At 42.8% G+C, this 25408-nt stretch overlaps 3 protein-coding genes across 4 annotated transcripts; all 3 read right to left on the bottom strand.

Annotated features, from left to right (window-relative positions):
• Window positions 1-8161: 8161 nt before the first annotated feature.
• On the bottom strand, window positions 8162-11505 carry ccna2 (cyclin A2). Its single transcript, XM_087798792.1, has 8 exons — window positions 11017-11505; window positions 10417-10690; window positions 10240-10346; window positions 9898-10121; window positions 9612-9816; window positions 8856-8969; window positions 8645-8778; window positions 8162-8573 (listed from the first exon to the last, which is right to left on the bottom strand). Exons 1-8 carry the CDS (start codon window positions 11233-11235, stop codon window positions 8522-8524), a joined length of 1329 nt encoding a protein of 442 aa, XP_087654918.1. The 5' UTR covers window positions 11236-11505; the 3' UTR covers window positions 8162-8521.
• A 1062-nt stretch (window positions 11506-12567) lies between these two features.
• On the bottom strand, window positions 12568-18507 carry bbs7 (Bardet-Biedl syndrome 7). Of its 2 annotated transcripts, none has more exons than XM_087799569.1 (19): window positions 18145-18507; window positions 17893-17958; window positions 17766-17828; window positions 17517-17692; window positions 17279-17459; window positions 17140-17212; window positions 16963-17070; window positions 15926-16056; window positions 15707-15791; window positions 15094-15196; window positions 14791-14983; window positions 14658-14732; window positions 14529-14597; window positions 14312-14451; window positions 14082-14246; window positions 13913-14022; window positions 13025-13128; window positions 12828-12951; window positions 12568-12765 (listed from the first exon to the last, which is right to left on the bottom strand). In XM_087799569.1, exons 1-19 carry the CDS (start codon window positions 18178-18180, stop codon window positions 12632-12634), a joined length of 2136 nt encoding a protein of 711 aa, XP_087655695.1. In that variant the 5' UTR covers window positions 18181-18507; the 3' UTR covers window positions 12568-12631. The 2 variants fall into 2 exon arrangements, with proteins under 2 accessions (XP_087655695.1, XP_087655697.1); XM_087799571.1 differs by having other exon boundaries at window positions 14529-14594.
• A 238-nt stretch (window positions 18508-18745) lies between these two features.
• Window positions 18746-24043, bottom strand: tmem33 (transmembrane protein 33). Its single transcript, XM_087799576.1, has 8 exons — window positions 23948-24043; window positions 22231-22304; window positions 22055-22149; window positions 21802-21989; window positions 21098-21165; window positions 20722-20855; window positions 20555-20638; window positions 18746-19423 (listed from the first exon to the last, which is right to left on the bottom strand). The coding sequence occupies exons 2-8, from the start codon at window positions 22282-22284 to the stop codon at window positions 19294-19296; spliced, it is 753 nt and encodes a 250-aa protein (XP_087655702.1). The 5' UTR covers window positions 22285-22304; window positions 23948-24043; the 3' UTR covers window positions 18746-19293.
• Between the last annotated feature and the right edge of the window lie 1365 nt (window positions 24044-25408).

Raw genomic sequence — 25408 nt, 5'->3', positions numbered from 1 at the left:
AACCTCCACGATATAAACCTCCACTATATAAACCACCACTATATAAACCTCCACGATATAAACCTCCACTATATAAACCTCCACTATATAAACCTCCACTATATAAACCACCACTATATAAACCTCCACTATATAAACCTCCACGATATAAACCTCCACGATATAAACCTCCACGATATAAACCTCCACTATATAAACCTCCACTATATAAACCACCACGATATAAACCTCCACGATATAAACCTCCACTATATAAACCTCCACTATATAAACCTCCACTATATAAACCACCACTATATAAACCACCACGATATAAACCACCACTATATAAACCTCCACTATATAAACCTCCACGATATAAACCTCCACGATATAAACCTCCACTATATAAACCTCCACGATATAAACCTCCACGACATAAACCTCCACAATACCTCCACTATATAAACCTCCACTATATAAACCACCACGATATAAACCTCCACGATATAAACCTCCACTATATAAACCTCCACTATATAAACCTCCACTATATAAACCACCACTATATAAACCTCCACTATATAAACCTCCACGATATAAACCTCCACTATATAAACCTCCACTATATAAACCTCCACGATATAAACCTCCACGATATAAACCTCCACTATATAAACCTCCACTATATAAACCACCACTATATAAACCTCCACTATATAAACCTCCACTATATAAACCTCCAATATATAACCACCACTATATGGCCGCGTTATAAACTGTTTTAAACTGATGAGTCATAGAGGAAAAGAAATAAGTGGCGAAAGCGCCAGAATAAATTGAATTTAAAAACATGAATAAAAGTGCAGGTAAAGCTAAAGTGCCATTAGTCGAGGTCACACTGGTGTGTTGAGTGTCACAGTGGCTCAAACGAAAACAACAGCTGGTGTCAGGATGTTAACATGCGAGTCATGTTGCGGATCATCGGAGGGAAGCGGCTCAGGTATCATCATCGTCGCCGGCGTCGTCTTCCTCCTTCAATCCTTAATTACAGCACTTGTGACGAGCAGCGTCCTGTTTCCTCAGGATGACACTCAAGTCGACCGTCGAGCGATCAAATGCTGATCACATCCCAGATTATTACTTTCATAGTCACTCATTTAAATCATCTTCTTTCACCTGATTCAACATGTTTGATCTGGTTTAACATGGCTAAGTTAGAAGCATAACTGCTGATAGTTAGTAACATAGCTACTGGGAGTGGGCAACATAGCCACTGCTAGTAAACATCATATCTTCTGCTCGTTAGCAACAAAGCTTCTGCTAGTAAGCAACATAGCATCAGATAGTTACTGATAATTAGCAACAAAGCTACTGCTCGTGTACAAGCGTGCTACTGCTAGAAAGCAACGTAGCAACTGCTAGTAAGCAAGATAGCTTCTGCTAGTTAGCAACAAAGCTGCTGCTAGGTAACAATACAGCTACATCTATTGAGCAACATAGCTAATGCTAGTTAGAAACATAACTACTTCTAGTGAGTAACAAAGCTACTGTGAGTAAGCGACAAGGCTACTGCTAGTAGCAACATAGCTACTGCTAGTAAGCAACATAGCCATTGCTAGTAAGCAACATAGCTACTAATAGTTACAACATAACTACTACTAGTAAGCAACATATACTGCTAGTTAGCAACATAGCAAGTGCTAGTAAGCAAGATAGCTTCTGCTAGTTTGCAACCTAGCTGCTGCTAGGTAGCAACATAGCTACATCTATTGAACAACATAGCTGCTGCAAGTTAGAAACATAACTACTCTAGTGAGTGACAAAATTACTGCTAGTTAGCAACAAAGCTACGGCTAGTAAGCAACATAGCTACTGCAAGCAAGCAACATAGCCACTGCTAGTAAGCAACATATTTACTGCTCGCAAGCAAAATAATGTAAGCCACATACTGTAGCTACTGATAGCTACAGCTCATTAGCAACAGAGCTGCTGCTAGTTAACAACAAAGCTACTTCTAGTTAACAACACAGCTAACAGTCTTGTGATGATATAATATAATGTAATATAATCCCATTGAGAGAAATAAAGAACTTTGGTGTAAAGAGAGCTAGGCTGGTTATATATTTGATATTAACTGAAGTGAAAACAAATGTTTCTTCAACTCTGTATGAATATATAAATGTTCTGCAGCTGGAGACACTCTATTTTGGAGTCTGGAAATGCATCTGCACTCTAGCACTTAAGACTGTGTCGACACATGAGATGAAACAAGAGAAAACTGTTTTTCAGGTGGTCGTAGTGCTGCGACGGTCCTGCTCATGCACTTCTCTTCCTGGTCTAATTAACCAGGTTAGCAGGTTAATGGGACAAAATAGAAGAAAAAGTATTTTGGCCACGACTGTAAACACACTCGAGCCTCTTCGCTAATGAGAATAACTGCAGCGTCGGTGTATGTTCAGCACGGATCACTTCAGATCGTGCTCAGAAGAGAGTTTTTGAGTTTCTAAGTGTCCATGTTTGTGTTTTGGTTTAGGTTTTTTGGTTTGACACTCATTCTGAAATCCTCACCTTGGTCGCTGTGGTCCAGTAACTATGGCAACATTCCCGCTAAAACCCTGAGTTAGCTTTATTTCTCTTTGTTATCACTAGCGTAATGCTAGCACTAGCATTTGTTGATATATTTGTTGATATATATATATATATTTGAATATTATTCAGCTCTTTTTTTATCTATATATGTTTGTTGTTGTGGCCTTCTGTTCAATAAATGACATAAATATATTCCTCTAGTTGGCCATGGTTTTGGTATTGCTAGCTTTTGTTTTAAAGGTTTATTTGGGTTGACGTTTGTTACTAGCATTTGCTTTTGTTAGCTTTTTGCTATTAACGTTTGCTTTTGTTCTCTAGTCATCTTTTTGCCATCACTAGCTTTTGTTCCTTAGTTAGCTTTATACGTCGTCTTTGCTATTTGTGACCGAAGGCTTTTTTGCTATCACAACATTTATTTCTAGCTATTTACTGTAACTCGCATTTGCCATTGCTAGCTTTTTGCTATCAGTGACATTTGCTTTTGTGCTCTAGTTGTCTCTTTCCTACCCTTAGCTTTGGTACCATAGCTAGGTTTATTCCTCCAGTTAGCTCTTCACTATCTCTAGCATATTGTTATTAGATTCATTCTATAGTATGGTTTATTTCTCAAGATACCTCTTTACTATTTCTAGTGTGTTGCTATCAGTAGCTTTATTTATTTTTGTAGTTAGCAATTTTTGTCCTCTTGTTAGTTTACCATCGATGCAAAAGTATATTTTCTGCTTTGTAAAATTCAGTGACACTTCCACGATAAAACAAAAGCCTGTTCTGTGTACTTAAAGTAGTCTTGTTCAAAATATCATCACCTAATGTTATTTCATTTTCTTTAAAATGTGGAAAATATAATTGCGCTGTTTTGGATTGAAGGTATTTTCTTTTGCCATTTGCCTTATTAAAATCCTCTTACTTTAAGTATTGTGTAGATTAGTTTCTTGTCTGTCCTTGTGTATCTTCATTTACACAATAAATACTCAGAAATGACATTATATCCTTTATTTTGTTGTATTTAAAAATCAAACAAGCCTTGCTAAAGGACTTCAAAAACCCAGTGAGAAACACTTGTGTTATCATTCTTACACTGAAATATTTATTGCGATATACTGTATATGTTTAACGTAAAGGGATTCAATTTATATCGTGGGATATTCAAATTCTAACCCTAATATCCAAATTCCAGCCCTAATATAAAAGACATTTTCTTAATTTTTAAAGTCACTTTTCCACACATTTACTAACCAGCATCATAATCTCAAATGTGCTTCCGGGTGAAACAAAATAAGTTGAATTTGTTTTTGTCAACTCGTTTCCTCCCAGTGAGACTAAAGCTTCCGATTTCAGTCGAAGACCAGAACAAAGTCTTTAAATTAGACCCAAATTACAAAACCTCCCGGCGAGACCCACAAATCAGTTCCCCCCAAATGGAACCTCTCGAAACAAACCTCCAGCCTGGAGAGTCTACATTTAATAATGGAGAAGTAAACACCGGAGCCGCCGACAGACAAACAGTGTGAGAATTTAATGGAGGACGAGCGCCGGGGGAGCGTCCGGGGAATGGGAGGCTGAGGATGGATCCGTTCATCAGGCTTTATCGCGGTGCAGACCGGCACGCCGTGTTCGTCGTCTCGCTGATGGCGAGGGATTGTCGTGGAAATGAGCTCATTAAGTGCGAGGAGGTGTGAAGAGACGAGGGTCTGTAGCCGCGGAGGGGGGTCAAGTGGTGGAAGGAAGCCGCTAATGAAGAACGTGGACGAGAACTCACCCGAGGAGGCAACATCTCAGATGTTCTGACAGGTGTTCGGAGCGAAGCGAGCGGTTTTTAAAGCGTCTCGTGATTGGCTGATTAAAAAACAAAGAGTGTGTTGTTCACGTTCAGCTCTTTCGTTTCACTAGAGACTTGGAGATGAGCAGCTCCAGCCTCTAGTTTGTTGTCTGGTAACATCACTGGTGGTTCTCCAGAGAGCTGGTGGACCAGAGGGACCGGGGACCAGGTGAGAGATGATGTCCTCTGAACTAGGTCCAATGGGTTGGTTTAAGTGGACCTCTCGTCGGACATGTCGCCTCCAACCGTCAGTGTTGACGGTGTAAATAAAGGTTGACAGAAGTAACAAGAGTCTCTGCTTTAAATAGCCTTAGCTTTCTAGTTACCTTCATTACCATCGTTAGCTTTTTGCTTTTGTTAGAATTTTTACTCTTACTTTTAATTTCTAGTTAGCTGTGAGCAAATTGTAGTTTTTTTCTATTGTTGTCTTTTCCCCAGCCTGTTTTATTCTTCTAGTTAGTTCTTTGCTAAAACAAGCTTTTTATAAATCTTTTCTGATAGCATTATTATGCTCTTTAACGCTCTGCTATCATTGGTTTCTTTTTGTATTATTATCTTTCCTTTTATTGTGAGCTCTTTGCATTTTCTATCCTATGCTATTGTTTTTTATTTTTTAGCTCTCTGAATTTGTTAACATTTTTGCAATTGTTAGCTTTTTTCTTGTTAGCTCTTAGTATTTGTTAACAATTTGTTATTGTTAGCTTTTGTCTTGTTACCTCTTTGAATTTGTTAACAGTTTGCTATTGTTAGCTTTTTTCTTGTTAGCTCTTTCCTTTTTTTAATATGTTGCTATTTTAAGCTTTTTTCTTGTTAGCTCTCTGCATTAAACATTTTGCTATTGTTAGTGTTTTTTTGTTAGCTCTTTGCATTTGTTAACATTTTGCTATTGTATGTTTTTTTATTGTTAGCTCTCTGGATTTGTTAACATTTTGCTATTGTTAGCTCATATTATTTGTTAACATTTTGCTATTGTTAGCTTTTTTCTTGTTAGCTCTCTGCTATCATTAGCTTTTGCTTTTATTTCTTATTCTTTGCTATTCTTTGTCCATAAAACTGCAGACACAATTTTAATAACACTAAATTGAGAAGACTTTTTTTTTCAGAAATTTAATTACAAAACACTAATTTGAATGACCTTGGCTTGTCGTCAATGAACAAAGGTTTTATTGTCTGTTATTGTCAAACTCTGCTTGTCAATTAACGTTGATAGACAATCGATGCCCTTTAGACAAACACACGCACGCACGCGCACACACACACACACACACACGCACGCACGCGCACACACACGCACGCACGCACGCACTCACACACACCATCAAAACAACAATGAGCGAACAAACACTTCTTGTCCCCAAAGATCTTCATCAATGTTTTCGTGGCAAATGAGCAACATTATGTGCGTCTGTGTTTTTCCTGGTTTAACAAAGAGATTTACAAGGTTAGTGTTTGAGTGTGTGCACATGTCTAAATATATGTTGTACCTTTGTGTGTTTATACAATTATTAACCGTTTTCTTAATTGTAATTGTGTACGTTTCATTATTAATAGCGTGTTATTATGTCTTTTGCTGTTTGTTGAGAAACCCTTTTTTTTTAAACTGATAAAACAAACAAGGCTCGTAAGTAGAGCCGTAAGAAATTATCAATAAACGGATATATCGTTGTTTTTTTTTCAAAATACTGTAGTTTTTTCGTTTCAATCATATTTTACTTTCTATCATAGTTCTCTTAGGGTTTAACTTTCAATTAAGTATTTATAATAAAATCATTCGATTTTTTTCTTCCAATTATCATTAAATATTCATTGCATTTGATCATCTTTTTGTTGCCATTAAGCCTCCGGCCGCTAGATGGCCGCAGTTAAAACGAATAATGATGACTGAGGACGAGAGGATACAGTTGACTTCAGCAGCTTTTAAAGCTGATATTTGGACACATTTTTGGCTTCAAAACAAATGAAAGCAGAAACGACTTAAGCAAGAGTCATGTGGTCTGTAAATATATCCTTGTTCGTACAGTAACACAACATATCGCGATCATATAGTCAGACTCCAGTACAGACCCCTGATCAACACGACAGTTAACAACTAATAACACAATCGAAGACAAATGTGTGGCCACACACACCATAGTATTCGTTCACAGAAACACAACTGTTCCGTCAGGCTACTCACCAGATACTGACCACTGCAGAACAGACGCTGCAACAGGTGGTCATAATGCGAAAATACAATTAGCAGAATGTCCCTTGGGACTGATCACACACACACACACTTGTGTAAACAGCAGACACACAAACACACGTGCCAACAGGAGACACACACTCCAGTTGTGAGAGGTCGTCGCGCACAAACACGGTCCACAGACGAGCAGAGACGGTTCTGTGGAAACAATCACGGAGCTTTAATGAACATCAGCAGCAACAGTCCGGAGCGGCAGCGCCCCCTGGCGGCCCCTCACAGCACCCGCTGCAGACGGCTGTGGTCCACGGTGAGTCTGAAGGAGCGCGCCGGCTGCAGCAGCGTGGACTTGGCCACGGAGTTCCTGAGCTGCTGCATCAGCATCCACAGCAGCAGCAGCATGAGGCTCAGCAGGCCCAGCAGGAGGCCCAGGTACAGGGTCAGGTTCCAGCCCCAGCTCAGGGTCAGCGGCAGCGACGTGGACGCCACCAGGAATCTTCTGGGCGCAGGCATGTGGGGGGGTCAGGCAGACCCTCTCCAGGGGGAAGATGCAGAAGGCGCAGGCGGGTCCATCCGGACTTCAGCCCAGCGAGGAGACGCGTTTCTCGGTGACTTCCAGGGCGCTAGTCCGGGTGAGGAGGAGCAGGAGGACCTGTGGAGCGCCAGCGAGTTGTGATGTTCTCCTGCAGCCAGGCTCGGTTCTCCCTCTCTCACCCCCTCCTCCTGACTCCCCCCTCCTCCCCCCCTCGGTCCTGCCTCCCCATCCATCATGAGCTGCCGCCTCCGGTGCTATTGGCTGCAGCAGATGGATGGAGGAGGACGGAGGTGAAGTTTGATCTTTGCAAAGGTTGAACACGAATGAAGGCTTCACAGATGCCAGAGCACTCCAGTGACGTCACATGTTTTAAGAGGTAAATAAAAACATACCAATAGAACAGCTGGATATCATTTGTATTTATATAGCGCTTTTCCAGACCAGGGTCACAAAGCGCTTAAACTCAATATATACTTTGAAAGGTCAAGATAATTTAAGATGGGGATTGAATTAGTGATTAAAATGTTAAATTTTAGATCATTTTCATTTACGCAACACTTACCCGCAGAACTTGAGCATTCAAACGTGAAAACCCCAAAACAGTTGGACTTTTACAGTCCACTGCAGGCGTAAGATTTAATCACGTGAGGGCGTTTAGTCTCAAGTACCAGGTAGATTGAGAATTACGGGGGTCCATCAAGAACACAGCGTTCTCAGTTGTAAAAAAAGGCGTCAATTGTCGAAGGTAAATTATATTTCTGATCAAGTTTCGACAGCCAATTTCACGCAACGTTAAAAGCTCTTGTCAGGCAACGTGGACTCGGATTTAAATGGATTTTTTTAAAGTAAAATGTCCCGTTGTGTCGTTTTAATTTAGTTTCTCGTTGGCACCAAACATGTTTGAGCAATGTATCGCAAAAATATAATACTTAAGATTTCGAGCAAAGATTGTTGCATCAAGACAAGTTCTGGATTAAAGCACGTTTGTCATCATGAACAGAGATCCACTCAGGCTCTCTGCCGCCCCCTAGTGTTCACACACGACAAAGTCAACTGCTGGTTTAAAGACTTTTATTTACACGAGTCTTACTTTACAGTGCAGACGTCATCCTGGAAAACATGGTACGATGAAGGAGACTGGCGCACGACTCTGGACAGACCGAACGACTTCAATCTGCTCAAATATTTACAAAGCCCGCCGTCCGTGGAAAAACGAAACCCGGCGCCGCCTGCCATGCAGGCGGGTTCGGGCGTCTCGGAGCGTGGCCGGGCCGAGCAGGACACTGATGCAGAGGTTCAGTCTGGGTTTTAAAAAAGTCTTAATTGACCATGCAACTCTTAAAAAACACGTAAAAAAATTCTAAACATCCGCTCAGACAAGAGCAGCCGATCTCGGAACACTAACGGCGGAGGTTCACTCCAGCAAGAGTTTGGCGGGCGCCTCGATTTGAGAGACCTCACAATACCTGCAACAAGAAAAACATGTTAAGGGGACAATAATTTGTTTAAAAGTACATTTTAATAAAATATCACTCACTTCGGACCCTTGTACTTCTCCCGCACCGACTGCTGGGAGTGCTGCGCGGCGTTGAGGTACATCTGGTGAAGGTCGGTGACGGCGGGCGTCAGGTCTTCTAGCGTGTAGCCGCTCATCTCCGTCAAGGACTTGGACTGAACACGCGACAGCAGGAGTGAGACCAGCGACGAAACACGTGAGCTCACGGGCGTGAAGGAATCTCAAGACTCACCCACGACCCTCCGGTCACCGTGAAGTTTGCCAGCGTGTAGGCGGCCGCCGCCGTCTGCGAGGGGAGGTACTTGAGGAAGGGATCCGAGTCCACCAGGCTGAGCTCGCCGAGGTACTGGAGGAGAGAAGACTCGTGTTCACTGGTTGAGCTAAAAGTTTTAAAACCTTTTCAAATAAATAGTCCTTTATGGGTTACATCTCAATAACATTTTGTTTTAAACTTCCACTAGGTGGCTGTCAAACAGGAAGCAGCTCCGCCACGTCGCTGTCATGCAGGAGTTGAATATGTATATATACACACCAGTATATACATCAGTATTGTCAAACTACTGAATCTCATGAACAAAATATAAAGTAGCAAACTCAATAATTCTATTTTGTATTGAAGGAAACTTTAAATAAAATTGTGAATGCATTTGTAAGTTCAGAGTTGATCTAAATGAAACATTTGCTGGAATATTCAAGATACATTTCACTAGCAAAACATGTTGAAGTATTCTGCTGTGTATATGATATGAATGCAGTAAATATTAGGAGTGTGCATTTGTAAGACTCTTGCAATGCCTACAACAATACGATATCGGGCTGAAAGATTGAAATCTCATTGAATACTGGGAATGAGTATGGACTACACAGTAGTCCAGCAGCCTTTAAAGCATATTGTTTTGTTTAAAAAAAACCCAGAGTAAAGTACTCGACAATACTACAAAGATCACGGGGTTCCTACAGTATCACGGTCATGATGTTCAAGACTAACCGAGGCCAGGCTCTCGACCCGCTTGTTGGCCGGCTGGTGGGTGAAGTACTGCGACAGGAACTGGTTGATGGTCGGCGCTCCGAGGTCGAACGACAGAACCTTCAGCACCAGATGTTCCATCCTCAGCACCTGCTTCTTGGTGTAGGTGTCGTCTGTGATGTAGACGAACTCCGCCACCTCAGGAGGGTAGATCTCCTCGAACTTCCTGCATGGGGGGGAGGGGCAGAGTCGAGGGGTGAGTATTGTCATTGGAGGGGGGTTAACCAGAAAAGGTGTGAAGACTCACGCGGCCAGCAGCATGGCAGCCGTCCCCACCAGCTGCAGCTTCCCTCGCAGCACCGACATGGATGACAGGAAGCGGTCGATGTAGTTGACGGCCAGGTAGAGGGTCTCGTTCTGGAGCTTGTACTCCTCGCCCACCTCCACCAGCCAGTCCACCAGGATGGCCCTCATGCTGTTGGTGATGTCCGGCTGCTTCTTCATGTAACTTGCTTTGGGCCGGTGCCTCTCCTGAAGACCATCATGATGAGTTAGAATAAACCTCCAGAGGTGGACAATCCAGGACCAGGAGTGAAGAGGAACTAAAGATCTAATCAACTCCTGATCTGATCATCAATAACGTCGTCACCTCTAGTTCTCGCAGGTAGACGAAAATCTCTGCCGCGTACTCCGGCGCCTCGTTCACCCGGGCTGACCTGTCCTCCGCCTCGACCAAGGACATGTCCATGGGGGAGCCTGGGGGGGGTAGGAGACCGAAGCGTGAGACCCTAGTGCGTCGCCTCGGGATCGAACGAGAAGAACTCACCGAAGCTCAGCTCCATGGCGGACACCGGGTCGATGGTGGCGAGAGGCTGGCGCAGGCGAGCCATGGCGCCGTCCAAGGGAAGTGGGGACTCCTCCACTGGGGGCTCCTCCTCCACCTCCTTCACCTCCTTCACCTGCAGGACAGGTGCGGGTTTCCGGGCGCAGGCGCCGTCTGGCTCGTCCATGTGGATCTGGAAACCGGCGAGCTTGGAGGAGGTCTTCTCGTTGACTCGGACATCTTCTTGTTGTTTGCACAGAGGCTGTTGTGACGACTCCTGCAACAAGTCCAAGCACCAGGTTAAAACACGCGAGAGGTGGAGGAACGAGACGTGAACAAGAGTTGACGAATGACGTCATGGTGTCAAAACAGCTTAACAAGTTAGCATGCGAGTGCTAAGCTAGTTTTAAAGGTAGCTTCAAAATGGCGGTGTGGTTCTTGGATTTTTTTTAAAAACGCGCGTTTGTAACAAATACTGTTGAACATATATTCATTCTAGAGAAGATGTTTGATACTCAATTGGATGTTAAAGTTAACTAAAGTGAAGTTGAGGAGAGAGTCCGCCAAAAAAACGGTGGGAGCCGCTGCTAACTGAAGCTCTACCTGTTTGGTTCCGCGCTTGTTCTGGTTCGTGGTCCTCTGGTTGGCCTGCAGGGCTCCCAGGACGGTTCTGGTACCTTTGGCCACCGCGGGCTTGGGCGGGACGTTCTCCTGGTTCTCCACGGACCGAGGCTTTGTGGAGCCTCGCAGCCGGGACAGGACGTTCTCCTGGTCGTGGAGGTCGCTGAGCGCGCCGGTCTGTGCTCGGTTCAGTCCAGACATCTCGGTGTTTTCGCTCGAGATCTTAAAAAATATCCTCAAAAAAGAGCGGTTTAAACCTCTAGAAAAAGGGTGTTAAAGTGAGCCCGGGTACAGGAGAGCAGCCCCGGGTAACCGCGCAGTAAAACAGTCGCTCTTACGAGCTGCGAACTGAAAAAGCGAAGAAGTTTAAAAAGGCGTCTTTTTGAGAAAAAAAAAACGAGAGTAAAAGCAGAAGTTAAGTCGCCATCATCGAGATCCGCGGACAAACCTGCAGAGCTGCTGTCGACACAAACACACGTCTTTCTCTCTGGTTCAAGTAGCCCGCGAGGATTGAAACGGACCAATCGGCTGCCGCGCTGGACGTGACGTACGTCGAACTACGGCGTCCGGGAAATGACAGTTTGACAATTGATTGTAAATTTAAAACCGGTGTAGGTACCGTTTGGGCGTTAATACACACATTTAACTGTAGAATTATATTTATTATGCAACTGGGTAATCGGGATCAGCCTAAAAACACACTCGTTTTACTCATTGTTTTACAAGCATGATCACAATTAAGAACAAAAATCGTTATACGAGGGTGTGTTTCAACTATTATGTAAGAACAAATCACAATAATATCATATGGAGAAGAAAATGTTTATAACCAAGTATTGTTAATACACAAGTTTTTTGTTGTTGTTTTGGATACAATATTAAAAAAATGGAACGAATTCAATAACAATTAAAGTAAGTGACTTCTACATTAAAGTGTCCCATAAAACGTCATGACGTCATGACTTAGGAAGTGCGCAAATGGTACCTACACCGGTTTGACGGAAACGAGAAGTATTGTTTGTTCATTTACTTATTTACAAACTGTGTAAATCGAAATTGAACGAACACTTAATACGTCAGAGAAATTAAAAATATATACTTTTGAGCTTTAAAATATTGTTTTATTTTATTTATTTATTTTTATTTCAGCAATAACTTACTAGGCAGCATTTGATTTCAAAACAATATCTCTTCCCATTTCACATCAAATATACAAATACAACCAGATGTAAGTTATCAGTTTCTACCACCATGCAATTCAATATATCTCCCTTTTCCCGGGTTTACATAGTATTATAATTGTATTTGTTTATTTGTGCATTTTATCTTGTTTTAATTTATTAAATGTATACATTTGTTGAGTTTTTCATTGTACTGTGTTTCCAGCACAGTAGAGCTGCTAAACTGAATTTAATTGTACAGCACAGTTATTGCACTTTGACAATGAAGAAATTCTGATTCTATACATTAAAGCAGCTCTTAGGAGAACTTCATTCCTAAGAACTTCTCAAAGATCACGTCAAATACCACAAAGAGACTTTAAACACTTTATTCCGTCTATATAAACAAATAGTTCTTCTATGACATCACAGTGACGTCACGCCTCATTGAAGAAGTCCAGCAGAGAGTTCAGGTCGTAACTGTCCAGGATCTCCAGAAGCGACGACACCCTGGTCTTTACGTTCTGACCTTTGAACTTGTGCTTGTCGATGTAGAGGTCTGTGATCATGCCTGAGAACGAGAAGGAAGGACTCGTCATCTGAGGACATGAAGGTGTGCAGGGAGTCACTCACCATAGAGTCTCTCCAGGTGAGCCGGCTGCTTCTTGTACTCGTCCAGCAGACTCGACGACTCGTCCAGGATGCTGCGATACTCGGGGACCAGAAAGTCTGCGTTTCCCTCGTGGACCTGAAGCTCCTGGAGACACGAGTCGGACGATAGAGACGTCAGAGTGTATGAAGCGAGTCACGAGTCAAAGAGAGGAACTCGCCTTCAGAGCGTCAATCAGCTGGACCTTGCGGGCCAGAACGAGCTGGTACTCTAGCTTGGGGTGGATCATGTTGAGTGTGTGACTGACGGAGTCGTCGTTGATGTCTGGGGGAGCAGCAGAGAAGATATGTATAGATGGATGGACTTTATTAATCCCTCTGGAGATCGATCCAGTTTGGTACAACAAGTTTCATAAAAACAAGAACAAAAACAAAGTGCAAACAAAAAAACAAATGCAAGGGATGACAAAGTGCAAGTATAAAGAACAAGGATACAAAGGAAAAGGATTAACATAGAATAGAATATCATCTTTTCACTCCACTCCTGCCCCCAAATATAGTATTATACAATCTAATTAGGAATGAATGTGTCCCTGAGTCTATTAGTGTATCATCATGGGAGGAGCATTCGTGCATAGGACAGCAGTAGTGGTTTGTATTGGCAAGAATCTGATGAAACGTATCACGGTACAGTGTCAATGATATATTGTGATACTGTAGTAACAAGGATCTGCTTGTAGTATTGTCGAGTACTTGACTGGTTTTGCAGAATTTACAGACCACATGACTCCTGACGAAGTTGTTGTTTTGTAACAAAACTATGTCCAAACATCAGCTTTAAAAGCTGCTGGAGTCGACTGTATCCTCTTGTCCTAAGTCTTCTTGCAGAATTGTATTATTCCTTTAGCTGTGTAGGACGTAATGACTGCTGCCATCCAGTGGCCGAAAGTTTAATTGCAACAAGTTGCACAATAAAAAAAAAATATGTACAAAAATTAAATAATTAACGAAACAAAAGAAACGTACAGTACCATACATCAATATGGTACAGCAAATAATCTGTATATCCATGTTTTTTCTCACAACTCTAGTCAGCAGCAGGAACTCACCGTAGGAAATGTTGAGGTTGATCTTTCGTTTCGTGGCTTCTTTAGACAGAACGTCGCTGAGGATGGAGATGGTGGAGATGTTGTCCGAGCGGAAATGACCTTCGCCTCGGCTGAGAAGCGAAGACGAGTTAAGACCAGATCCACTTCCTGTCCATCAGTCCTTGCTCACCTGTAGGTAGCTTCCAGTTGGGTGCCCAGGAAGGTGTTCTGGAAGTAGAAGGTGATGCTGTCCCCTGCGGGGGTCTTCTCAGGGACTTCGGGCAGGCAGAAGACAACCCACGAGTGGATCTCCGCCAGACTGAACTGACCCACAAGACTGAGCCGGTTCATGGGTCTGTGGGGAAACAGAGGCGGGTCAGAACCGAGCAAAGCAGGAGGAACACAAGGGTAGCGACGGACCGGTCCGGGTCCAAGTGGTGGCTCCGCTGGTGAAGAGACAGGGGTTTGATCTGGTACCGACGGACCTGGCAGGTCTTGGGCTGCAGCCTGGGCGTCACGTAGGCCAGCAGGGTTCCATACTGACCCTCGATGGACCGTACCTGGATCAGCACCACGACAGAGGGACAGTTGATTGACTTGGACTGAATTTCAGATTCCAGGTTGGTTCTGAACTCACCTTCAGCTCCAGCCGGGTGGTGTTGGCCTGACACCTGTAGGTGGCCAACAGGAAGTTCCCGTTGGGCTGCTAGAGACCAGAACAAGTGTGAGATCTGAACCCTGGCCGTCCAGTACTGACCCATCTCACCTCAGAGTCACACTCGCTGAAGCTGACCACGGCCGAGTTCTTGTCCACGTCCAGCAGGTCGATGGGGACGTCGCTCTGTGGAGAAGATTTTCAGAATAAAAGCCTGTCAGGAGGGTCGGCCCGGGAGTCGTACCTGCAGCAGCAGGTTGTCGATGGCCGTCTGCACTTCCAGAGTCAGACTGTAGCTGGCGTCGTCCTGGCACAGCGAGAACTTGTCGTTGATGCTGAAGACCGGGACGGAGGAGACTGCGGTGCTGGACTGGGACGTCTGCTGGTACTGCTCCCGACCCTGCAGGACTCGGACCTGCAGCTGCTCAAGCTCCGCCCTGGACCACAGAGCAGGAAGACCAGATGATGAGTAACAAACGGATATAAAGACAAGCAGAAAAAACACATCAGTTTTGACTTTTGTGACAGTCAACGGTGACCTTCTGACCTCAAAGCTTCCACCTTGGACTGAGTCTCTTTGCTCATCTTGACCTCGTCTCCTGGACCCGCCTCGGCCTTCTGGGGCTCTGAGGTCAGACCCGTCAGCCACCCTGAGAGGGAGTATATTAGTTAAGATTGGAACAGTCCGAGAGTGGGCGAGAATCTGGTGATAAGATGCATATCACGATACAGGGGCAATGTTACGATACATTGTGATACTGTAGTAACAAGAATATATGTGTAGTATTGTCGAGTACTTGACTCTGGTGTTGCAGAATTTACAGACAACATGACTCTTGACGAAGTCGTAACTGCTTTCATTTGTTTTAAAACCAAAATATGTCCAAACATCAGCTTTAAAAGCTGCCGGACTTGACTGTATCCTCTCGTCCTCAGTCATCTGCAGTATATCATTGTTCTCTGAATATTTTCATGTAAATTGAATTATTATGTACACGCTTTACTGAAATATAAACTATAAACTAGCTTTAATATAAAATATGAAGTGATTTGAAAGCAAAAAATAAGAAATTGATAAAGTATTGTGAAAAGAAACAAAACATTGTGATATGTCTGTGTATCGATATTTTGTCACTGCTGAAAGAGGTCAGAGGTCACACCTGTGTATGTGGCCGTCAGCACTTCGTCGTAGGACTCCTTCCCGACACAGCCGCCCTGGATGGACGTGACGCTCTCAGACAACACCTGCAGACAGTCGAGTCATCAGTTATTTCCTTCTTCTCTTTCACAGTCTGGAGTGACCCTCAGAGGACCAGACCACTTTTGATAAGGTTTTATCTGAAACACTCTTGAGCTGCAACAGTTTAACCGTTACTGACGTGTTGGAAACGCGGCGTCGGTTCACTGGACCCGTCGAACCCGAACACTTCCACGGACCCGTCGTCTCTGCCCACCAGGACGTCACACACACCGTCTCCAGTGATGTCGAACGTGTCGATGCAGAGAACTCCTGTGCAGAGAGATGAACGGTTTGTGTTACAAGTATTTTTACTAAACTCCTTTTCATCCAAGTACTTATGGTAATCAAGCATTTTTACTGTAGTATTTCTTACTTGATGACTTTTTCATTCAGCACTTTTTGTCATCAAGTATATAATTTGAGCATTTTTACCCAAACACTTTTGTACCAAAAAGCTTTTTGCCATCTGTACTTATGCTTGTATAATTTGTATCCCAGGAGTATTATGTAGTCAACTATTTTCACTCAAGTATTAATACTTGAGAACCTTTGTATCCAAGTACTTTTACTTAATTTCTTTTCACTGTAATCGATTATTTTGACTAGATTGCATTGTTACCGTTTGTACTGCATTACTTTTGTATACAAGTCATATTTTAAGTATATTTACTAAATTACATTTGTATTAACCTACTTTCTTTGGCACCTGATTTACTTTTTGAATGGGTTATTTTTCATTGATTGTTTAATAATCCTGTACTTTTACTCGACAGAATTTGTATACTAGGTGTGTTTGCAATAAACTATTTTAACTCTAGAATTTACACTTAGTACTTTTGGATCCAAGTACGCTTTGTAATCGAGTATTATTAATCGAGTACTTTTGTGTTTGCGTACTTATTGTTCTCAACTAATTTTGCTTTATTACTTTTTTTATCCCAGTAGCATTAGTACTTGAATTCTTTACCTCGATTACTTTTGTATGCAAGTACTTAATTCCTTTCCTTAATTACTTTGTATATTTTTTGGTTTATCATGTATTTTTCATGTATTTGATTCCTTGTTGTTATTGTAAACTTTTACTCAACAACATTTGTATCAGAGCGATACATTACTGGATTATAGACTCCAGTGTCAGACGATGTTAGCGCCACCTGCAGGCTCTACCACACGAACCTCCTTTCTTCTTGATGTTGTCGACCTCCCACTTTGTCACAGATTCCTTCTCTCCGATCTGAATGAGTCCGATCTTCCCGTCTGTGGTTCCGAAAAGAACATCTTGTCCTGCAGGAGGTCAACACTGAGACTCACTCAGATTCACTCTGACCCCCGACCCCTCGATCATGACCTCACCTCCATCTTTGTTGTATAGCTCCAACACTGCCGGTGGGCCTGGTACTTCTATGTCGTGAGAGAGTTCGGATCCCTTCGAGAGGTCGAGAAACGAAATCGGCGATTAAGAGAGTTTTTAACGTGAGATGACCTGGCTCACCTTCAGAACCCGGAGAACCCGATCTTGGCAGGCCAGCACCGGGACCTGGCGGGCGTCGGATGACAAGCAGGTGATGTCGTTGATCTTGTCTCCGCACAGGAAGTAGTCCTGGTCCTTACAGTCGCAGTAGTGGTTGTAGATGTAGCTGGCACACAGGAAGAGATCCGAACCGGCGACATGCCTGGAACATCAGGAGCGTCAGGATCTGTGGACTTCGACTCGTGTCGACGGTCCTTACATGGCGTTGATGCTCTCGGTCAGATTGGCTTCGAAGGTGAGGAACTGTTTCCCTTTCTTGGTAAACCCTCGGACCTGCGACCCGGAGCAGATGAAGATCTTCTCCTGGGGCGTCCCTGCTGCTCCTCCGAGGTCCATCCTGGAGATCTTCTGCCCCGGCAGGGTCTTGAACACTGGCTGGAGGACACATCGGCAGAGACAAAAGTCAAAGCATCCGTTCGTCCACTTCCTTCTGCAGCCGTTCACTCACCACAGCTTCTCCCTTCTTCATCCCAAAACACGTGAGCACGCCGTCATGGTCGGCCACAGCAACCTGGGAACGAGCAGACGTCCGGATGAAGATGATTCCATTCCTTAAAGATGTTTTTAAGACGAACCTTCTGAGTGGCTTTTTTTCCAAGAGCAGGTAGAAGACGCATCGTTTTCTGGGAGGTCACCCCCACCTGTGAGAAGATGAGACAAATCAGGATTCTTTAAAACTTTATAGCAAAGACTTGGAACTACAATATTGAAGTAAAAATAAAAACTTATGAAGCTGTTTCTCTCAAACAAACGTGAATTGCTGAGATGTTCGTCTTTAATTTAGCGTGGACTCTCAGATACACAAGGTTTATAAAAGTAAAACTCACCTGGATGTAGTCGACTCTGTTCAGGTGAATCTCCATCGTTCTTCTGCGGACGATACACTTAAAAGAGTAAATTAAGTGATGTTTGAACGCCTTGAAAGTCAGGAATATCTTTTAAATCAGTCCATCTTGATCGACACTATTTATCCTGGATGTAAAACACGGATTAACGGAGATTAGCCAGACATGCTAAAGCTAGCTCGCACGCTAACCTACTATCGATCATCTTCGTCTGTACATTTAAGAATAAAAAAAGGACGAGGTAGAATTAAAGAAAATGGCAAGAAAAAAAAAGTAGTCGATGAGGATTATACTCTTAAATTAATGTTTAAAAACACGCTAGAGACAATCTCGACTGGAAGAAAGCCGTTGCTATGGGAACGCTGCTGAAGGAAAAAGCCTCGCTGCGATTGGACGAGAGCGTCACATGATGATGGTGCGCTCTGATTGGCTGTTTAATCATTCTTGTTCTCACGGCGTCAAACATTTAACATCACAGCCGAGCAAACTACATGATCCAGAGGCGATCACAACAATTGGTAATAACAGAACAGACCGGCATAAATAACCTTTTAAATGCGTAAAGTTATGAAAAACCTCGACGAGTATTTTAACATTTTATTGGTGTATCTAAGGAATCACTTGTTAAAAACATGGTTCTCAAAAGGCAGAGCAAACACCAGGACATGCAGCAGAGACGGACGGTGGACTCGTCTCCCGGTGACCTGTCAGCAGATGCTTCCTCCTTCAAACTCAGCGTACATCGAACCGTTCATCATATACAGAATCTACTTCAGTGAGAGGCATTAAGACGACAGAGATTGGACTAAAATATAAACTTCACGTTGTCATTTCTAAAAAATACATGTCTTAAATTAGGTTTTAATCTTATTAGTTACTAATCTCAATGAATAAATAAGGACATGGATAGAAGACACATGCAGGCAGCAGGACAGACGAGTGATCGACGTCTGCTCAGGGAAAGAAAAACAAAAAAAGAGGTGAGGATGAGACTTCAGTGCATCACCAGCTGCTCGGCGGAGAAGCTCAGACTGCAGCCGACATTCGCTCAAACAGTTCTCGCTGTTTTTTTTGGCCTCGTCTGTTTAAGTTCAAGTGGCGTCATGAATGGCTGAGGAGTGAGAGGCGACTTCAGACGCCGGTGGGAGCCAGGCGGCTCACGAAGGCGATGCTGCTGTGGCACATCCTCCTGAAGAAGGCGGGGCAGGCCGGCTTCATGATGAGGTGCTCCAGCAGGATCCTCAGCTCCGTGAACAAGACGCTGCAGGGAGACGGGTTTTTAGAGGACGCTACAGGTACACGTTCATGTCAAATACATCCAACTACGGCCCTCTTGCGCCCTCTTGTGTCCGAGTTTGTGACAGAAAAAAAAAGTCTACCTTTTTTCAAGCAGCACTACTTATATTATCACATTCGTTTTTATATTTTCTGTAATTATGATTTGATTTTTAAAACACTGATGACCAGTGTCGCCATGCAATTCAATCAGCTCACCTGGAGCACCATTATTATTCATAAGGTCCAACCCTGACTCCGCCATGTACAACACATGTCAGTAAACAACTGTATTGATTTAATTCATTGTCAGCATTTACTATTGACGATTACTATTTGTAGTATTATTATTATTTGTCTGTACACTCTGTTGTAATTAAAATGTTTTTGTTTCAAACTACGTTTCACTGGACGGTGCCCCTGATATTTTTTTTCAAACCGCCACCATTCAAACTTGTAGTTTTTTAGTATTATAAACTATTAAATTGTAATCTGTAATACACTACTCTTCATAGGAAGATTTTTTTTGTATTTGCTGTAGTATCCAGTTTGGGACTTGACTCATCCCGTGTTCAGGATTTAGGTTTGATCAGGTTTTGTCTGTCAAATTTCTGTGTCCCATAAGGCTCAAGTCTTGGGTCACTTAACTTCTGTTTACCAGCTTCAAAGGTCAATTATTCCATCCATCTTTCTAGCACTTTTAATCATGTATTATCCTTGCTTTTTTTCTTCTAAATTTTACTTACAGCATCCAACCTTTGACTTGGCAAATTTGCTCTGACAAAAAAAAGTTACTTTTCCTGGTTATGATTTAGTTTGAAAGTAACAGATAAAGTAAAGTTACTGATTTACTTTCAAAAGAAGTAACTAGTAACCGAGACCAGGTTACTCATTTAAAGTAACTTGCCCAACACGAGTCGAGACATTGTTCGCGTTCAATCTTACATTATTGCTGATTTAAAGGTCAACTAAGAGTCGGTTCAGAAGAGCCACAGTCATGCGGTGTATAGACCTCTTTGATCCGGGACTGAAGTCTGTCTCTTCTTTAGGACAATTAATCCACTCTTGTAAACTAAAACATGGCACACATGAGTGAGTGAGGTCGATGAGGTCTCACCGGCAGTACGGGTTTCTCCTGGACTTGTAGCGCAGGGTGAGGAATCTGTAGTAGATGAACGGCAGCAACAAGCTCCCCTGTCCACTGCGGAGATTTCATCGAGGTCAGTTGTGATCGTGTTCTGAACATTCTACAAAGACACGCGGGTCTGGAGAGAAATGAGACACCTGAAGAGCATGAAGATGGTGGCGGGCATCAGGAAGATCTCGTTGCAGGCGATGAACTTCAGGATGTTCTGCTGATTGGCCGTCAGCTTGTCGAGCAGGTTCTGGACGAACATCAGGCTGCCGGGGCCCAGCGACTGCAGAGAGCGCCGGAGAAGTTCGGAAAAGTTTAGAGGAGCAGAGTCAGCGGGAGCGGCGGCATCATCCATCAGCAGCTGGAGCAGATTATCAGGATGTTCTGGGAGCTCCGTGGCAGCTTGATAGAGGAGATAATTAAAACTCCATTTGGCTGCTGGTAACGTCTCCCCTGCGCGCCGCTGTATCACTCAGACGGCTCATCCGTTTCTAACAACCAACAACATGACGCTGTCGTACTCACGTCCAGGACCTTCTTGGTGTATGTGGTGGCGTGAAGCAGAGAGAAGAGGAAGACGGGGAAGATGCTCACTGGAAGCAAAAGTTAAGTTGATACTATACAGAACTTATTGAAAGTTAAATGAAACTACTTTCACAGTAATCATCCAAGTATCAAGAAGAGGCTCCCAACGGAGCTTGGAAATGTATCAACACTTGAAATGCACTTTTAATTTAACCACTGTGGGCAACTGAGCCAATTACATGCTCGCTCATGTACTGCAGGGATTACGTTCTGAATCCCAATGTATTAAACGAAATCCACAAAGTAGTAACCTACTTATTACTCACTTCTGTAATTTCACAATATTTATAAGCACTAGCTAGCTCTTTAAAAAGCCCTTTCATTAACAGGGAACTGAACAGCTACCATATTGCTTTGTCGCCCAGCCAACCAATCACAGCTGATGATCACTTTTAAAATAGCAAGATAAAAGTAGAATTTAAATACAGTATCTTGGGAACCAATCAGCTGTCACTGAATAAAGCGGTGTCTAGAAAGGTTCCAAGTTTTGCATTTGGGCTCAAGTTTGTTTAAAATAAATCACATGTCTGAAACCGTGTGAACAATGGCAAAGATATTTCAAGTTCCTGATAGATATGCAGTACTGTGACTGAAGGTAAACCGCGACATGGCAAAGGAAAAGACGGTATACTGAGTGAGGATACTGGTGATGGGGTAAGAGTTGACCAGGATGAGGGAGTACAGCAGGTAGTGGCAGCTGTCCTCGTTCAGAGCCTGAGCCATAAACTCCCGACTCAGCTGGAAGCGAGGAAGCCGTTGGTGCAGCCGTAGGGCACTGGTGAGGGCGTTCGCCAGCAACGCCCGCTGGTAGAAGTTTGCTGCGGCGTACGGTCTGGAGAAAGTCAGTGACACGAGTTAGTGACGCCGTCACGGTGTCGGCAGGAGCACGAGTCTCACCCCAGCACTGGAAGGATAAACATGACGGCGCAGTAGACCGTGAAGAGTCGGGACAGCCACATCGCCGTCTCGAGTTTGTTACTCAGCAGAAATTGCTGCAGACAGAAAAAAGGAAATATGACTCGGATGAGAAAAGGATCTGGTGGCGAGAACCTAGATCAATGCTGAAAGCTCACCAGGGGCCCCAGTTGATGAGGGGGGGGGACTTGCTGGTTTGCTGCGTCTGCCATCTTTGGAGCTGCACAAGGATCTGAGGAGAAAAAAAAGAGGTTTCTTAACACCTTCAGATACAAGTGTTGATACCAGTTCTTTAATGATCAAGTTTCTACACCAATTTTATATGATTTGTTCTAACAAAAAGGAAATGCAATAATTAACAATTCCAAAGCAAAGGAACACTTGAATAAACAAGTGAAAAGCAGCAGTTCTAGTTCGTGGGCAGGTGAGCCACGAGTGTCAACTCAACTACGTGGCCATGTAAACGCAGTCTTAGCTTTTGAAGCCTCTGTGTTCCAATTTGTTAATTGAAGTGATAGTGGGGTTCGATTTAATGTTTGTTGCTGTGCTCAGTCACTGTTGAACTAAATGAGTATTGGTAACAAACTTGACTCCTAAATATGATTCAGTCACTGCCATACGAAAGTTTTGTTGTGAGCGGGGGAAACTGAGTAAAAATGATTATGTTTAAAAGCCTATACCACCATTAAGGTAAGGTAGAACTTTATTGATCCCTCAGGAGGTCTCCTTTGGGAAATTGTTTTTCCAATTAGACGATTATTCATAAAAATAAGAACAAAGAGAATTAAAAAGAAAGTACAAGATGACACAATCTAAAGATAAAGAACATGGATCAAAGACAAATAAAGATTAACATAGAACAGAAAGTCAAGATACTTTCACTCCATTCCTGCCCCCAAACTCAGAATTATACAATCTTATAGCACGAGGAATTAATGAGTCCTTGGGTCTATTAGTTTTGCCTCATGGGATGAGCATTCATGCTTATTATTATTATTATTATGCTCCATCTGCTTTTCTGCTCACTGACAGTGTTAAGAGGATTATATTCATTATATTAATTTGGTTAAATGGCCAGCGTGTTATAAATACATTTGAAGAAAGGGGAAACCCACTGAAATAAATAAAACTTCAGAAAACTTTTATTTTCCAGTGTTGTAAAAAACAGCATCACAGGAATTTGTTGTCCTTTTAATTAAACTGAAACTGTTGTGGTGGCATTATAGAATATGCAAATGAAATAAACGCAATAAATACAATAAGTTACTGTTACTTAGTTACCTTTGTTTGAATTAATATGCTTATAAAAAGTATTGTGTGTGAATACAGTTCGTTGTTGCATCAGACCATTGTATTATACTTCCGGTAGGACCACTCGCTATCATAAGAATAGATCTCTACATAGTTCCATATCTATTAACGTGAAAAAAACGAGTTTACTTCCCTCGAACCGAAACGAAAACTGATCTTGAAGCTTTTAATTCAGAAGCGCTCGCTCCATCATTAGCTCCGGTGGCTACAACTGTTAGCTCATCTAGCTTTCGCTGAAAGGATAAACCACCAGTTTTAGTGAGAGCAGTGAACACTGAGAACTCGAAAAAAAGCAGTGACACTCCTTGAACGTACGTCAGCACTAATAATAAAGATTATATAGCGACAGATTTTTACGTTTGCCGGGGATTTGTCAAAGCTAACGTCGTGCTAATGCTAACAGCAGGTGTCTAGAATGTTCCGTTACTATGAGCAACGTCAACATGGAGGCTCACTGCTCTCGTCTAAGAAGAAGTCGCTCTGGTTCTACCGAGTTAAGTCTGCGCTGGAACTAAAAGGCAGCGAGGAATGGAGTCGTTTTCTGAAGACATTCGTGAATCTTACCGCTGTGTGTAGAACCAGGAACAGCGAAGCAGGAGCTGGTGGACCAGCACAGGAGAGTCAGCTGACCTTTTTTCTCGGAGATGTCATCAGTTATCGCGAGATGTCACTCGAGCGGACGATCTCCCCCTAGTGGACGGAAACAAAGACGCAACATCATAAACTTCAACAGGGAAATTTAAAAATACACAAATTAAAAATGTATAAAGTTTAATGCTTTATACCTTTAAAGTATATACTTTATTGAATATTGTTTTGTTTGTTTAAGCGCTTTGTGACCCTGGTCTGGAAAAGCGCTATACAAATAAAAATTACTTACTTTCTTACTTAAAGATAAGTCTAATTCACTTTAATTTACAATGACAAAAGCATACACGAATCAACCACTAGTTATTTTTCTAAACGTTAACGTTAAATGTATAAAATGGGCGGAGCTCTCTATTTATGTCACGTGACGCAATGACCTTGTTTCGTTGGGCAAAGTCAAGCAAAGATGGTTCAATGCAGCGTGCGCATGCGCAGACGACAACGCCCACTGCACTTGAAGGCAGCATCTTGTATAAGATTCTGTTCCTGTCGCTGCTTCTGTCGCTGTGTTCGTCCTTGATGTTTAAAAATAAACTTGATAAGAATTTTTTTTTCCTGATGCATTTCCTGTCACCACCAGCAGGAGGCGCAGCTGTCCAGTCGAAGTCTTAAATCGCTGCTTGTTAGTGTTTTACCTGTAATTCACCTGATTTGTCGCAAACATGTTTAAATGTCCAACATGTCCGTGTTTGTGTGCAAGTGCAATGTTTGCGCAGATTATGGTCGTGAGAGGAAGAGGCGCCGCAGAGCCGCCAGTGTTGCTGCTCCTCGAGATCTAATTATTCTGTGCAAAACCTAATTAGGCATTAAAAAAGGTTAACGCCAGCGCCTGAAACGTTTTTGTTTAATAATCCCATTACTGGCGGCTCATCATGTATAAAATGGCGCAGGAGGACACAAAGTTCCACTCGTTTAGCGGGAATGTCGGGGAAAAGCGCGACGTTTGTGACGAGCGGAGAAGTAAGTGCATGTTTCTTCATCCGGGACCTTCTAGCGCGAGGTGCTGCGGACTTGAAATGATCTGTTGCTTGATTCTAGATAGTTTTGGTTAAATCATTCAAAAATATCTATCGTTGTTTGCGTTTAAAATACATTGAATGTGCGCGTGAATCAGACCATTTCACTTCAGCGGATCCTTTAGATTTAAAATCCATACATTTTATTTTAATCTCTGGACAGAAAAATGTATATAAATAGATATAATATAATAGTCGTCGACAGTCGCAGAACAGCCGCACTTTGAATGAATAATTAGACCGATTCTAAATTCGCGGTAAAGTCTATCTGGTGGAATTTAAATTGTATTTAAAGAAGTTATGTTAAGAAAACTGTCTCTGCTCTAAATAAAGAAAAAAAACTTTAAATAGCCGTCGTGCT

Source organism: Callionymus lyra, chromosome 9 (assembly GCF_982586985.1).
Source record: "Callionymus lyra chromosome 9, fCalLyr1.hap1.1, whole genome shotgun sequence".
Lineage (NCBI taxonomy): Eukaryota > Metazoa > Chordata > Actinopteri > Syngnathiformes > Callionymidae > Callionymus > Callionymus lyra.
This window is presented reverse-complemented; position numbering and strand designations above follow the sequence as displayed.

Bases quoted from the DNA above. Each gene is read 5' to 3' on its own strand.
- ccna2 (XM_087798792.1), bottom strand. From the start codon at position 11,235: ATGTCTGGACTGAACCGAGCACAGACCGGCGCGCTCAGCGACCTCCAC. The intron at 10,691-11,016 runs GTAGAGCTTCAG...GACTTGTTGCAG, and splicing joins ACAAGCGCGGAACCAAACAG to GAGTCGTCACAACAGCCTCT. The intron at 10,347-10,416 runs GTGAGTTCTTCT...TACCCCCCCCAG, and splicing joins CGCCATGGAGCTGAGCTTCG to GCTCCCCCATGGACATGTCC.
- bbs7 (XM_087799569.1), bottom strand. From the start codon at position 18,180: ATGGAGATTCACCTGAACAGAGTCGACTACATCCAG. The intron at 15,197-15,706 runs GTGTGACCTCTG...ACTCCCTCTCAG, and splicing joins GCTGACGGCCACATACACAG to GGTGGCTGACGGGTCTGACC. The intron at 14,023-14,081 runs GTGAGCAAGGAC...TTCGCTTCTCAG, and splicing joins CAACTGGAAGCTACCTACAG to CCGAGGCGAAGGTCATTTCC.
- tmem33 (XM_087799576.1), bottom strand. From the start codon at position 22,284: ATGGCAGACGCAGCAAACCAGCAAGTCCCCCCCCCTCATCAACTGGGG. The intron at 20,639-20,721 runs GTGTCTCATTTC...AAATCTCCGCAG, and splicing joins ACCATCTTCATGCTCTTCAG to TGGACAGGGGAGCTTGTTGC. The intron at 19,424-20,554 runs GTGAGACCTCAT...GTCTCCCTGCAG, and splicing joins AGGAGAAACCCGTACTGCCG to CGTCTTGTTCACGGAGCTGA.